The sequence below is a fragment of the Dermacentor andersoni genome, chromosome 3 (genome assembly GCF_023375885.2).
Source record: "Dermacentor andersoni chromosome 3, qqDerAnde1_hic_scaffold, whole genome shotgun sequence".
NCBI classification, from domain to species: Eukaryota; Metazoa; Arthropoda; class Arachnida; order Ixodida; family Ixodidae; genus Dermacentor; species Dermacentor andersoni.
The window spans coordinates 127,108,978-127,123,872 of record NC_092816.1 but is presented as its reverse complement, the minus strand read 5'-3'; the positions used below and the strand labels follow the sequence as shown (position 1 = coordinate 127,123,872).

Below are 14,895 nucleotides of genomic sequence, written 5' to 3'. Positions count from 1 at the left end.
CCGAGCCGAAATTGCCGCTGCCGTTCGCTCTGTGCGGTGGCAATCAGAGAGCCAGATCGGTGGCGGCGGATCTGTATATGTGCACCGCCCGAGCCGAAATTGCCGCTGCCGTTCGCCACTGCGAAATTATCTTGCTGGTAGTAGCTGCCTACTTCGCCCCTACCGCACTCACGAAAGACGTCGTGCACTTCCTGCAACTCGCATTAACCGTCCATCGATCCACACCGATGTTAGTAGTGGGGGACTTTAATGTTGACATAAAGACAAACAGCAATTTCCTAACACTTATGCGGGAGAACATCCCGTTCCTCTCGCTCGTAACGCGTCCCACGGCTGTGACAACCTCGCGAGGCACTTGTATAGATCTCGTCTTTGAGAATCAAGCATTGGTGTACCAAGTCGAACATATATCAGTCTATTTCTCCGACCACAAAGCTTCCTTCATGACTGTCAAGAACTGTTAGTGGAGTCTTTGTTAAAGGAATACGTGTGAAAAATAAAAAAAAAATTCTGTGATAGCGCATACATGTGTTGCTCGATTTCTTTGCCTCAATCTATCGAAAAGGTGAAACAGCTTATTTGCTGCGCTCAAATTTCGCATTAGGAAGTAACGTAATCGTCGGTAATTTTTTTTCTTCTATATTCTTGGACGTTTCCATATTATTTCTCGTAGTGGTAGTGATTTTAAGATGAAAGGAAGAGAAAAGTGCAGTGCCGTAACTGTCTCTCAAGGGAGGGCACCTCAACAGCACTGCACGGGGTAAGGGGAGTGGGGAGAAAAAGATTAGAGAGAGAATGAAAGAGAGCGGGGAAAAAAAACAAGAAGGTTGAAGAAGTAAAGCGGGGCTTACAGCCGCGCTCTCAGCTGAGTCTCGTCACAAAAGCCAAGGAGGGCAGCAAGCGCTCTCTTGGCGATGGAGGCGGGGGCTGCGGGAAATAGGAGATCACCCTCCGTGCTGCACGGTAGTCCGACTCGGCGATATGAAACACAGAGCGCGGTGCGCTCAACGTCGAAGGATGGGCAACTCAGGAGAAGGTGTTCCAGTGTCTCATCCTCGCCGCATTCCGTACACGCGGGGCTGCCTGTTCCGTGCAGTCTGTGCAATCGGGCGGCCGTGCTGTAGCAGCCGACGCGCAGCCGCAGGAGAAAGGAGCGATCCCAGCGGGAGAGGCCGGCGCGGGGGAGGAGGCGAGGGGGCGTCCCCGCAGCAACACGTGAGTCAGGATGATTCGCGCGGAGGGTGCGCAGTATGGCCGTCTTGGCCACGTCGAAGCGAGTGACGGAGATGGCGAGGGGGAAGCGAGCCGCGAGAGCTTGCTTCGCAAGGGCGTCGGCTGCTTCGTTTCCGGGCAGGCCAATGTGCGCGGGGACCCACTGCAAAACCAAGTCGCAGCCCTGATTTACGACGTGGGGCAGTTTCGATCCCACGCGCTGCACAAGTGGGACACCGGCATAGTCTTTCCGCAGCATGCACAGAGCCGCGCGCGAGTCACTCAGGATCGCAGCAGACGAGACACCGCACTGGTGAAGAAGGTCAGCCGCAAGGTAGATGGCCGCGAGTTCGGCGACTGTCGATGAGGCAGGGAAACGGAGACTGCACTGCCGGGACGCAGAAATGTCCGGTGCCGTGCACGCAGCAGCAGCGGAGCCGTCACTGGAGACAGAGCCGTCAGTGTAGACTAGTGGGCGGTCGCGTAGGTGTTCGTGAAGCAGTGCAGCCTTCTCCTGCTGCATGGCACATAGTGCTGTTCGGCGCTATAGCATCGACAAGTTCATAGACCAAACCATCATGACATTAGTCGGGCAGCGGACTCGGGCGAGCGTCTCAGCGCGCGTTTTCCGAACATCGCAGACCCGGCGCCGTAGCAGAAATCTTCCTCGCGTCTGTGCTTGCTGCATACCCGAGTTGTAGCCGATGAGTGTTTGTCGGTTTTATGTTTCGCGAGCCAAGCTTCTCGCACCTTCTTGTCCTGCGGCTACGTGTGAATAAGGCTGACACCGGGCTCCGTTGCGTACGTCCGGCACTGCGGCACCGAGCAGTAGCCTACCATGTTGCGCGCCTTCAAAGGCAGCCACTACCCATTCTAGTGCTTTCAAGCGTTGTAAAGGAGACACTCGAAGCGGGAATATCTCGCCACTAAGTGAGGACCGCAGCGTACGAGGGAATTTTAACTCTCGTTTTCAGCTCGCTTCGGCGCTCTCGAAGCAGCCGACGCGGCCGCTATGTCCACGTGATCTCTAATAGCACGTCACGCCGACGGTGGCGCCAGCTTTTCCAGTGGTGGAGCTCGAGGCCAATACTTGGAAAGTGAAAGCACACCTGCGGACGTCAAGGGACGCCCACGGATGCTTGAACCTGCGGAAGAACTTTTTCTCACACTGATGAAATTGAAAACTGGATTTTTCCACCTGCATCACGGGCATATTTGCGGTGTTTCTGCAAGTACAGTGTCAAGAGTGTTTTCTGGTTGGATAAATTTTATGTACATCCAGCTGGGAAAACTTACTCTGTGGGTGCTACGCAGTAAGAATGACAGGCACATGCCTACTGCATTTCGGGAGCTTTACCCAAGCACAAGGGTGATCATCGATGCCACAGAGGTGAAGTGTGAAGTACCTAGCTCCCTCGTTTTGCAGTCAGGTACGTACTCAACTTACAAGTCGGCGAACACGTTTAAGGCCCTCATTGGCGTGGCACCAAATGGTCTTACGTTCACATCATAACTTTTCATGGGGTCGCTCTCCGACCGCGAAATAGTGATCAGAAGTGGTTTTCTGGACTTAAAGTTTGCTCCCGGCGACACTGTCATGGCCAACAAGGGCTTTGAGATCAAGGATCTACTTCAAGAAAAAGGGGTCGGCCTGAATCTGCCACCTTTCTTGACACAAAAACAATTTGAGGAGGACGACGTGCAGCGGACACAAGAAATCGCTTCACTCCGCATTCACGTCGAAAGGCGAATACAACGCATCAAGTGCTACCACATCCTTGATAGGGCAGTACCACTTTCCCTGCGTCCACTGATTAACCAGGTATGGTCAGTGTGTGCCGTGCTGAGCAATATGCAATGCCCTTTGATCACCGAAAGTGAGTGACTGGTGGGAAAACTTGCTTTATTGCTGCTAACTCTTACAAATGGATTTGTTTATTACAAAAGCTTACTTGTCTTTATTGCATAAATGTTTAGCTCTTCATGCAACATTCATGTTTTCACCTGGTGTACGAAGAATGGGAACGAAGTGTCAAAATAAAAATTGTCTAGCACATGAACCATGTCGTTCCACTCTTTTCCGGCAAAGCGCACGCGCTGCACTATAATAAAGTGCGCTCCGAAGACAACGAAGTCTGCCTACTGTGTGCGAGTTATCCTCATGTCCAATCACCTGCTTGTAGTGTTCATGGGAAACTTTCAGTTCAGGTCGGCAATCTTCATCAAATGCAACGAAGAAGTTTTCCGAAAGGAGAACCTCTCTGGTGGCATGTCTGAGGGAGTACGGGCATTTCACCTCTACTGTCCCCCATGGAAACGGTTCACAAGGGTCAAAGGTTAGGGCGTCAGGCGATGCTCCAAGCCATGGCCTGGACGGGTCGACAAAAAGGCCGCAGTTGAATACTTCAACAGGATGTCCCGCAGTTGTCAAGGTATCCTAGTACCTCATGAGGCCGTCTTTCTCGTTAGCTATGCCGTACCTGGAAAAGGAATTTAGTGAACCTTCAGGAATTCGAGTGTATGTCCAGGACGAAAGTGCATTCGCGAAATGTTTTCAGTAACACCATGCCTGGACGTACCTGACGGGCTGAACGTGTGACAGGTCCCTCGGAGTCGTCAGACTAATCAAGCCTTTCTTTGTCCACTTCTTCCGGTGCAGGACCAAACCGAAGTTGGATGCAGTAAGGCGGTGAAGACGTCCTTGATGCCATGTTAGGCTGTTTCTTTGCTTCCTAGACGTCCTTTCTAGGTCCTGCGCCTCCGCTGGGGTGATGCATATACCCTGAAATGAATTTCAATGGCGCATACTTTATGCGTTAATGTGCAGGAGCTTAAACAATTGATTGTTAGAGCCTAAATTAAGGCAATGTTTCATGAATACAGAATATAAAACTAAGTATAGTTCCTTAAGAAATGCTGCAGAGGCTCCATCGAGCGTGTCAGGTATTTTCCATTGTGGAACAGTGAAAGCGCCCGTAAACAGCTCCGCACTTGCCCAGCTTCGAGAAAGCTGGCGAACTCCTGCATACCATTAATTTCTTTCAATGCATCGGCAAAGGCCTTTATGTCTTCCTCCTGTTGCTTCGGGTCTTCGTTAGCAGCAATGTCTTTATACAGGCGAGAGGTGCGGGGCAAGTCTTGCCCGCCCTCCCCTACTCTCCGCCAGTCTACCTGCTGCAGACTTGTTCCGCGATGCGGATTGGTCCTTGGCACTCTCCACTGCTGCGGTAAATCTGTGGATGAGAGATGCTCTGGCGCTTCATTGTATCCTTTGACTTGAAGTAATGCCACTAACTTTAGCACAGCTTGCAAATGGTTACATGCGTGCTTGCCAGCAGCGCACTCACAAAGGCCGCCAAGTATGTCTCCCTGAAACGACAACGCTGCCTTGACTGTATATGGTGAGAGGGTATTTCGTTGGCTTCTGTAGCAGCTGGCCTTCACAAAGATGGTATTAGCCCTGAAACGAAGTGAGTACAAATGTACAACAGTCCCGCTTTATGCTTGATTGCCACGCGAAATTCTTTATAAGTTTGGTATCGTTCAACTGCGATGAGAAGCACGCGACCTTTTGTTACCAATCGGGGGAGGTGGGGGGATACCCCTTATATACGCAGTGGACCGTGGCTCGTTGGGAAACACGCAATTTTTTAGTGTGGGCGTGTGATGTAGCATGGCTTTTCAACTGCGAGCTTATGCAATCGTGCATAATCAGATTTACGTCCAACACGAAGCCGATAGGTCTGCTTCGCTGCAGGGCAGATGAATGACACATAAGTGCTCTTGAGGGGGCAAAGTTGATTAACGTAGTCAGACACACGCTGTGACATCAAGCAATGTTGTAAAACGTGATACCTGAATTTCGTAATGACACGGCGCCCACCACATTTTTCGAGTAAAATCAGACGCTGGGTTTCTTACCCCTCTTTACAGGCTTCATCATTCAACTGCGTTGTGGCGAAGAAGAAACACGAGCATTTTTTAGTGCAGATTTACGAAGAAAATGCCAAAATTTTTTAACAGATGGTAGCGGGACAACCGCCTTTTTTTCGGGAGATAAAGTATCTTGCGGTTTAGTAATCAGCAAGCGGCTTAACGGTTCCGCGAGCGTAAAACCCTGGTAAGCGATTCACCTTAACAACGTGGTTCTTTACCGCTCGAGCCTGCGTTCATGCACCGTGTATAAAGCTACAAGTACTACACCAACTAACTATTGCCACATTGCAAACATTGAATGACCAAATTCGGTTAAATTAATCGCCTTTCATTCAGATAGCCTACTACATGGTTCCGAACAAGCGCGCGGGGTGCAGGAGATAGTAAGCGCTGCCCAACATGCCGAATACTTGTGCGCACCAATGTATTGGCCTTGCAGGCTTTCTCGGCGCTGTTACTGATGTTATCTATGCAATTGGCTTCATTCAGCCGCAAAAACTTGCGTTTTGCAGGAGTAGTTCGCGGAGACTGTAGAGGCAACAACGTAGCTCCCTGTCACCAACTTGTACGCCTTTCGCCGGCCCTTCGTAGTCTTCGTCGAAACAAAACTGCCGATTGCCGTCTCCCGGAGTGGCGGGAGGCACAAGTCTCTCTCCCAACCGTGTACCGGGTAAACGACGTCGCTCATGTCGAAATGAGCGTCCAAGTGACACCTGACAACTCCAACTTACAGCAGCAGCTCGTCATAGAATAAAGAACCAACTTGACCTCGTTACGGCGGTTACGGCGCTCCGGCGCGGCCCGCGCTCCTCCGCAACATGGCGGATTCATTCCCAGGATGCTTTTCGCAACCGAAACCGAAACTCGATTTACTCGGCAGGTGGCGTACTTTTGCAAAGTGTCTGCAAAGGGTCAACCATAACGTTGCAGCCGTCGGTTCCAATTCCAATACACCTTATGAAATCCTGACGAACACTGGTCAAGACATCTAGAAGGCCTTGTGCAATCTGTTGGAAACTTGAACCCTCCAGCGTGAACAGTCCCAGGAACATGGACACCACCTTTTTTGGTGAGATGCTGAAATAGCGAACCATGACGACGAGCTGCTTTTCATTTGCTACGTAAGTGCTTTCGTCAATCAGTAATGATTACTGCAAGGCACCTATATCCTTCACGAGGTCCTCAAGCAGGCCGTGGGTTCCCAGCAGCAGCTGGGAATTTCTTCTCCAATGGAGAACACTACCATTTTCGTTAACACAAGAGGCGGCGTTTACTTAATTGCAAACTCTGCGGTCTGGTAACAAGCAATGTTCCTTTGCTTAAACTTCTGCAGTGACCACAGTTCCGAAGGTCGCTTAAGCTCGAAAATGAACAATTCTGTAAGTGGACTGGGCATTCCATCCCGCTGTATACCTGCAGCCTCCTCGTCTGCCGGTGGGCACTCGCCCGTCGTGTCAAGACAAGCGCCGCTTCTCTTGTAAGGTATAGGAGCGTCTGAGACATCTCTTCTTTTTCTTTCTTTTGTTGGCAAGTACCATGGCAGAGATAGTGACCTATAGGCAGATACTGAAAGAGCCAGTATTCAGTAAAAACTTATAAATGTAAAAAAATTTGGCCTAGTCTAGTTTAGAGTAATTGGCAAAGATACCTGTTTTTGCAGTCTTATTCTAAGTGAAGGTTTAGCGCTACAGGACTGTGTGCCAGTTCCATTCCAACTACATCTGCCCAACTGATGCCATCATAGATTAACATTACTGAATATATTCTGCAATCACATTATTTATTCATGAATTAAACTTGCGCAGGTAACATGTATGTATTATCAAAAATAGTAGATTTGAGAGAGATTATACAGCTAGCAACGCACTGCAAGAATAAAAGGTCACAAAGCAAATTTGTTCTCGTTAAAGAAGCATAGCATTATCTCCAATGTTAGAACTCCAAAAATAAGTTTTTTGTTGAAAGGCACAACTAGTAAACAACTATAGTAAGAATTTCATTTAAAGTTGGAGGAATGGTACAACTCTTGGCATTCTGGGGAGTTAAAAAGAGTGGAATTGAGAGATCTCAACTCTGTCAATTAGGAATGAAATGGAGGGCCCGCCCCATTCTGCAACTTGACTGTGGACCAGTGTATGCCAACATGGCAAGTAAGAAAAAATATTTGGGCACATCATGGTGCGTGTAGATCCATAGACTTTTGTTCCCAATGGTATCTTTTGATGACATGCCCAGGCTTTTTTTTTTCTAGTCACTTGTTGCACTTTAATGCGATAAAATCTACTTGAACCTCTTGTGGTTGCAAAATCCGCAGGCGGGCTCGTTCCCTCAATCGGCTGCCACCACCCAGTCTCTACTCATCACATAACCGTATCTTGTGAACATTATATACATTTTTTTTGCCTCCTAGCATTTTGGGTGATATCCTGAGTGATGAAAACAGGCACTACATAAAATCAGCAACATCTATAATTACGACAGATTCATAACAATAGTGCAGCCACTACATTGTTTTAGCTTTCTATACTAAATAAACTCACTGGGTCTGCGTTCAGTGTGGGCAGGGGTAAGCTTGCACACGCAAGTTTTTGGTAACATTCATAACAAAGCAAACAAGCTTTCAGGACTATAAACATTTGAGTCACACCAGCTACGTGGGAGCAAAATATACATTCAAAACACAGGAAAAAAAGGCACACTGTTATGTGCCACTAATCCTTTCCTAAAAAGCTGCAAGAATTTTAGGCGGTTTCGATAGAATTGTAGCATGGCATAAAGCTGATGGTGGTGTGCATTTTGTCACCGCAAGCAGCTGTACATTGTTAACCTCTCTGGTCAATCATGTCTGCTGCAGAAGCATCTCTAGGATGTCTCCAAATTTCAAGATACTTGATTTAGTGCAGTATCACTCCTTGTTGGCCTTTTTATCAGACTGACGCAGAAGTGGGAACGCTGTACACTGTTCCTATTTTCTTTGTGCACAAAAGATAAGTATGCGTTGCATGTTCATTCACCACTAAGAGAATGTATTTAATGCTGTTCTTAAGTTTACAGCCTTACAGCACATGACACAGGTATTCATGACAAATCTGTGCATGTCATACAGACAGCTGAAATTTCAAATGAAACACCACTTTCCTCCCTCTCGAGAAAGTGCCACACCCAGCCAGAGTCAAGGCAACACAAACAAACAGTGCGACGCAAAACACAGTCTTCAAAGTGTCGCTCGCCATGACGCATTACTTCGGTAAATCGCCCAATTCAGAATGCGCAATGCCACGGTGGGAAATGTGTCACGCAACAAAACTGGATAAGAAAAAAAAAGCGGGTGGTGCTAGTCACGTGAACCCGATGTGGCTCTTCGGCTCAAGTTTGTGACAAGGCGAGGAAGGAACGTCGCTTGCGGATGCTACTCGAGGCAGAGGGAGAGAGTGTCTCTGTTGGCAGTCACACTCACCTCATGGTGGTGTGGTAAGAGGGCATTCAATTTCTTCTGTCTCCTCAAATAATAAACCAGTTTAAAAGATTATTTCGGTAAAGCAATGCCAGAAGCCTGAAGTCCTTACTCAAAACATTCATCGTGGATATGAAGTCCGATGCATGTGGAACTGTCGAAAGTGGTTCACTCATATTCTTCTCATCTACTTTCAAGAAATTTCACACTAAATTGATCTAGACCTCTGCATCGTCACAAACAGCAGGAAGCAACCTTGAAGTTTGTTTTGAATTCCTCATTAATACATGAAAATCCAGGATGCAGCAGGACTGTTAGTCTACTACACATAACTCTATCTTCACCTCTGCGTTCAGGCAATGAAATGCAGTTTTTACCATAGCGAACATGAGATGTTTACTTGTTGGAGATGCAGCTCTTAGCCTGTCTACGTATGACTGTGATATTTAAAAAGATGCCAGTTATTTAAACCTATGTTATTAAATAAATAACATCCTTCATGTTCGTAACATGCCTGGAGGCAATAATAACCAGCTTGAAAAGTAATTATGTCCCATGGCTGTATTCAGCCCTCAAGAAGCTTTAACTTGCAGTGTAAACTAAAACTTGCTAGGGGCCTGATGAAAGGCCCTAAAGAAACAGGCCAAACAGGGGGGCTAAATGTTTCTTCAATAGGATAGAAAGTTTGCGCTGGAAAGTTAACACCAAATATAAATGAAAATATATTACTTCAGACTTACCACCAGACTTTGACAATTCGAGTCTTGTTCTCCAAGATGCATTGCCATTCCGACTTCTCCAGCTAGCGAGAAATGCAGTTCGTATTGCCTCCGCCAATGTGTTGCAAATGCACATGTGATGAACTCTACAAAATGAGTGCAGCATTGAAGATAAACTGAGCAGCTGAAAGTGCACGCACTGTTGCTTCTACGCACAATATGGAAACTAAACAGCAGAGGTAAATTTTGTTAAAGGAATTGCGTAACACTTCATTCCCGTTCATATTGAAACATAAGTCGACTCTGAACATAAGACAACCCCCTACTTAAAGACATCGCATTACAGTCCCCTTTATAATGGAAAACTACATGTTCCATAAAAAATTGGGCACTGAAAGCACCATGCCCCGCTTTGCTTCAATTGTTTCGCTTAAATCTTTTGTGTACCCAGCAGAAATTCTAGATTCTAAGGTTTTGTTTTAAATGCAACGAACCTCGTCAAATTTGGTGCAGTGGTTGCCGAGAAAAACGAATACTCCGTTTACATGTATTTAGATTGGAACACCCGAGCTAAAACTTCCTCTTAAACGCGCCCGCCACGCGGAGGCATTGCCGAGTCCAAACCGACGGAGCAGTACGGGATCCACATTTTGTCTGCTGGATGCACCGCCAAATTATACTAAACAAAGAAACGTTGCGTACACTTAGTACACGCACAAATTTGCTCTTTATAGCGACAAGGTAGGGGACTGTGGCTTGCACTGGCAGCCGGCTTTACCTATGCGCCGCCAGTCTGGTTCCTCAGACGTGTAACGATTGCGACAGTGTACGCGGCGGAAAAAGCACCTGGGACTCCTGCAAGACCAGACAAAACCTTGCCTATGTGCATTATCTAACTCCTTCTCATTACCGTTAAACAAAACTCGAGAACGCAGTCAAGAATTTCGCATTGAGCTGAGAGTACGCTGCACAAGGTCTAAGACGGAGCTTTTGACAGCTTGTAGGCTAACTTCACGATGTATCGATAAGTAACGGTTCAATAACTGTAGAATAAATACGTCCACTTGCCTGTCTGTTCACACGAATACCGCAAGCGTTTTTCAGAAGCACAAGACGGGCGCTGAAATGCGTCGAGACATTTCATTCGGCGAAAGTAACCGCTTGCATTTCCAATGCAGCGAAAAATCAAGTGAACAATTAGAGTATAATGTACTATTCTAGTACACTATAGATTAGAGTGTATTAACGATGTCGACGATGCAGTCGGCCATTTTGGGAAGTTTTAGGCATGGATCGGCTTGGCTATAGATGCGCACAATCTTTGGAAGCGACTTTTTTTTGTTGTTGTTGTCGCCAGACGAAAATCGCTATGTTAAACTTTTTTTTTTTACAGAACAGATATGTTTATAGTAAGGGTATGGTGGCTAGCATACACTCTTAAGCATAATTACACCCTTTTGCCACACAACGATAATCGTCATCTGTTTTGTCCGCATTTCCTTTCTTTAACGCGGCGAGCCCGGTACTTTCCAGTAACGAACAGCATGCGCGTTATCAGAATAGAGAGTTTTAGCAGAGCGTTTACGGTCCGCTCCGCTCAGACCGGAATATCACAACGATTGTCACGCAGCCGCTCAGCAAAACGCTACTGGGAACACTGACGCGCGTGCGCACAGCACACATAGCGGCAGCGGAACGTGGGACGCTGACCACGTTCCGCTAGGAAACTGATTTAGCGGTGCGTCAGGGAGCATGTAGTTGCTTTCGTAATCGTTTTACCGCCAAGCTGAGAGCACGTCTGTGGCATCTCTGGAAGACGCTCTTGTTAAATAAGCGAAATCAATGCATTCTGTGCAGCCACCGGTGCGCGTGAAAAGTGTGCGGAGCGGAGCGCAAGCAAACGCTCTGCTAAAACTGTCTAATGACATAGCATTCCCGACAGGAAAGTAACAGGCAATGCTATCATGCTGATAACGCGCGTGCCGTTCGTTACTGGAAAGTACCGGGCTCGCAGTGTTAAAGAAAGGAAACGCATCAAGGCAAATGACGATTATCGTTGTGTGGCAGAAGGGGCACTCCAAATTGTGTAAACTGTTCTTAGAGTGAATAATCGTCACTCTTACACTCTAAAAACAGTTGCACCCTTTGGGGTGTATATTTGCCACACAACGATAATCGTCATCTGTCTTGTACGCATTTCCTTTCTTTAACGCGGCGAGCCCGGTACTTTCCAGTAACGAACGGCACGCACGTTATCAGCATGACATAGCATTCCCAACAGGAAAGTAACGAGCGCAGCGTTTTCAAGGAAATGTGGGCAAGACTGATGACGATTATTGTTGTGTGGCAAATATACACTCCAAAGGGTGTAAACTTTCCTTAGAGTGTACACTCTCACACTCTAAAAACAGTTTGCACCCTTTGGGGTGTATATTTGTCCCACAACGATAATCGTCATCTGCCTTCCTTGCGTTTCCTTTCTTGAAAACTCGGCGCTCGCTACTTTCCTGTCGAGAATGCTGCGTCACACTGATAACGCGCATGCCGTTCGTGACTGGGAAGTACCGGGCTCGCAGCGTTAAAAAAAGGAAACGCGGGAAAGACAGATGACGATTATTGTTGTGGGACAAATATACACCCCAAAGGGTGCAACTGTTTTTAGAGTGCAGGCAAAGTTACACCCTTTGGAGTGTACGACACATTTTCGATCGGGATAGAATTTCTCGGTCGTGAATGGCTCCTTTGCGGTATCTGCGGGAGGGAAGCCATCGGGGTAGTGAATTTCGATGCGGATGTGACTTGATCGAGATCGAAAGTGGCCGTGTGACACAGGTCTACTCTCTTAAAAAAGTTTACACCCTTTGAGGCTTATCTTGTCCCATAACGATAATCGTCGTCTGCCTTGCTTGCGTTTCCTCCCTTGAAAACTCTGCGGTTTCCTGTCGAGAATGCTTTGTCAAGCTTATAAAGCGCAAGCCGTTCGTGACTAGGAAGTACCGGGCTCGCAGTGTTAAAGAAAGGAAATACGGGCGACACAGATGATTATTGTTTGGGGTCAAAATATAACCCAAAGGGTGTAAACTTATCTAAGAGTGTAGCAGTTCCATGCACTCCAGCATAGAAACGGAGTCTACTGAAATAGTGAATTGTCATTAGGCATATTGTGCAAAAAAGAAAGAGAAATACAGTAAAACCTAGTTTATAGACATGTACAATAACAGTGCTTGACTGTCAAAACTATTTCATACTCCGCTGCACTTGTAATGAACTGTTCTCCTGCATCCGTTAAGCATGTCACCATCCACCATCATAAAGATGTGCTCTTCCGATAGGTATGCCGTGCATTAAAATGGAGACTTATAAAAAGTCACACAATCTTGGCAGTTCATTGAATAACCAACTATGTTAAGAATAATTGTAGAAAGTTTAGGTGAAAATATTGCAAGAAGATTTGCTCATATGCTTGTTGGTATATAAAGGAAATGCAATAACACGGGTCCAGAGAAAAATTGAAATGCCTGCAGGGCTTACAAAAAACATGAGCAGAGCTAAAAATTCTCAAGATTCATAGCTACCTTGTCTCCTTCCCAGTTGAAAAACACAACAGGAAATTTTCACAGTCTGTCGTATGTTGGGACGTTGTTTCTGTAGTTCTGTTGCCTGTAGTTCTGTTGTCTGTAGTTCTGTTGTTTGTAGTGTGATGTCCTGTAGTAGAAAGTTCTGTAGTTCTTGATCAATAATTAAATATTGACAGAGACCTCCTTAAGGTTATGTAAATTTGTTAGTACAAAAAAGAGAAATATAAAAGTAAAGAAAAAAGAAAATAACGTCTCCGCCTGTGATTCGAACTTGCGACCTCACGATTCCGAGGCCGGCATCTTACCACTGCACCACTCTTTTTTTTTTTCTTTATTGCCGACTTCAACACGTCAGTTTACAAAATCAGTCCGCGCGAAGAACACAACACGTATGCTAAAAATACGTCACCCTCACTTGGGGTTACGTGATGAGATTAAAATTCACGCATGTGTAGCAAAGCTTCCATTCTTGGAAGCCACTCAGGCACTGGGTCTTGTATCTTGTATCCTTCAATAGCTCTGCTAACAGATTCACAAAAATACTGTCTTATCGGCCTGGCATCAATATCTGCGTGGCTGACCGCCATCCTGGATCGCCAAATACTGTGCAGGCCCAATATCATAATCATGTCAAAAGGAACCCCGTCTTCACTCTCGACGGGTAGAAATCTAATTCCGAAAGCATCAACCGGTAAGTCTTTTTTAATCGTGCGTTGGAGAATGTCCCAAAAGAAGAGGGCTTCCCAACAATCTAAGAAAACATGTTCGATAGTTTCCGGCTTCCGGCATATGAAACAATGATTTCCCCAAGGCACCACTCCTGACATGCTTTTCGAGTGTACATTTTGGCCATGTCAATAGTACGACGTGCTGATGCGCTGATGTTTACATTTGCATTTTAAGAGCCAAGATCCGCTATCCACCGCGTCAAGTGCCGCATCTCTAGAAGAGCAAGAGTGTTCGTACCATCGACAGGTACATCGTGGAGTGCTAGAACATCGATTTTGATGTACGATATCCATATTAAATAAGAAATTCAGAAATAGACAACGTTGACTTTTAGGGTTATTACTGCTAGTTTCGACAGTTGTCTCTCGTTCTTTACACTTTTGAGCGCGCATATAATTCGTGTGTTCAATGCAAAATAGCTACATAAACATTCGTGGATGAGAGTTCTTTCTGACAGCATACTGGCTTCTCACGGCAGCACTGTACCAGATTAATGAGACCCTACGAGACAGCTTTTCACGCAACTTTGTGGAACAACCCAAATCTTCTTTTCCGCTTCGCATAAGCTTGTGAAATATTCCTGGGAAATTAACTAATGTGTCAGTGTAACAGCACATGTAAGTCCACAGGCCTGTGTGCCACATCTTACCAAAAAAAAAAAATGAAACGGATACGCAGCCATTCCCGCAGATGGTATGATTTTGATCAGCGGCCGATCTTGAGGAGGCCGGTAAGGCGTTGCTGGTGCCGCGTCGCCACGGCACAATTATAACTATTCGCCACGTCGACTTTAATACCGGTGTTGGTGCCATCAGCATTGCCGGCTTCAGAGAAGCGCGATTGAATACTGCGCAAGAGAAAAGTACAGTGTACACCACCGATGCGAAACTAACATACAATTTTAAAGGGCCGCGACGGAAAGCGCTTCTGTTGCGACTTCGGAACTCTTGGCCCTCGCGACCGAATGTTTCTGCTGCGACGTCAGAATTGGTGTCGTAACGTCGGAGTCGCTGTCAGGATATAAAGCTGTTGTTCCGACTTCAGAACTCTTGTTGTCGCGACAGAACGTTTCTGTTGCGACTTCATAACTATTGGCCTTCGCGACAGAATGCTTCTGTTGCGACATCAGAATTTCTGTCGTAACGTCAGAAATGTCACTCAATTAAGAAATGTCAAGAACTTCTGTCGTACAACAGAATTTCTGTAGTTGCGACAGGAATTCCTCTTGTCATTTTCAACTGGGCACTACAGAAGCTTGTCGCATCGC

General features: G+C 46.5%; 2 protein-coding genes and 1 long non-coding RNA gene across 3 annotated transcripts in view; 2 read left to right on the top strand and 1 right to left on the bottom strand.

The window, feature by feature from the left end:
• LOC140216761 (uncharacterized) overlaps positions 1-14,895 on the top strand; it is a 275,100-nt gene that overhangs the window by 169,473 nt on the left and 90,732 nt on the right. The window lies entirely within an intron of this gene.
• LOC126538461 (uncharacterized) overlaps positions 1-14,895 on the top strand; it is a 146,377-nt gene that overhangs the window by 115,117 nt on the left and 16,365 nt on the right. The gene's annotated exons all lie outside the window — the stretch shown is intronic.
• Positions 818-8,610, bottom strand: LOC140216292 (uncharacterized). Its single transcript, XM_072286681.1, has 5 exons — positions 8,606-8,610; positions 4,106-4,708; positions 3,775-3,998; positions 3,688-3,692; positions 818-3,649 (listed from the first exon to the last, which is right to left on the bottom strand). The coding sequence occupies exons 1-5, from the start codon at positions 8,608-8,610 to the stop codon at positions 3,245-3,247; spliced, it is 1,242 nt and encodes a 413-aa protein (XP_072142782.1). The 3' UTR covers positions 818-3,244.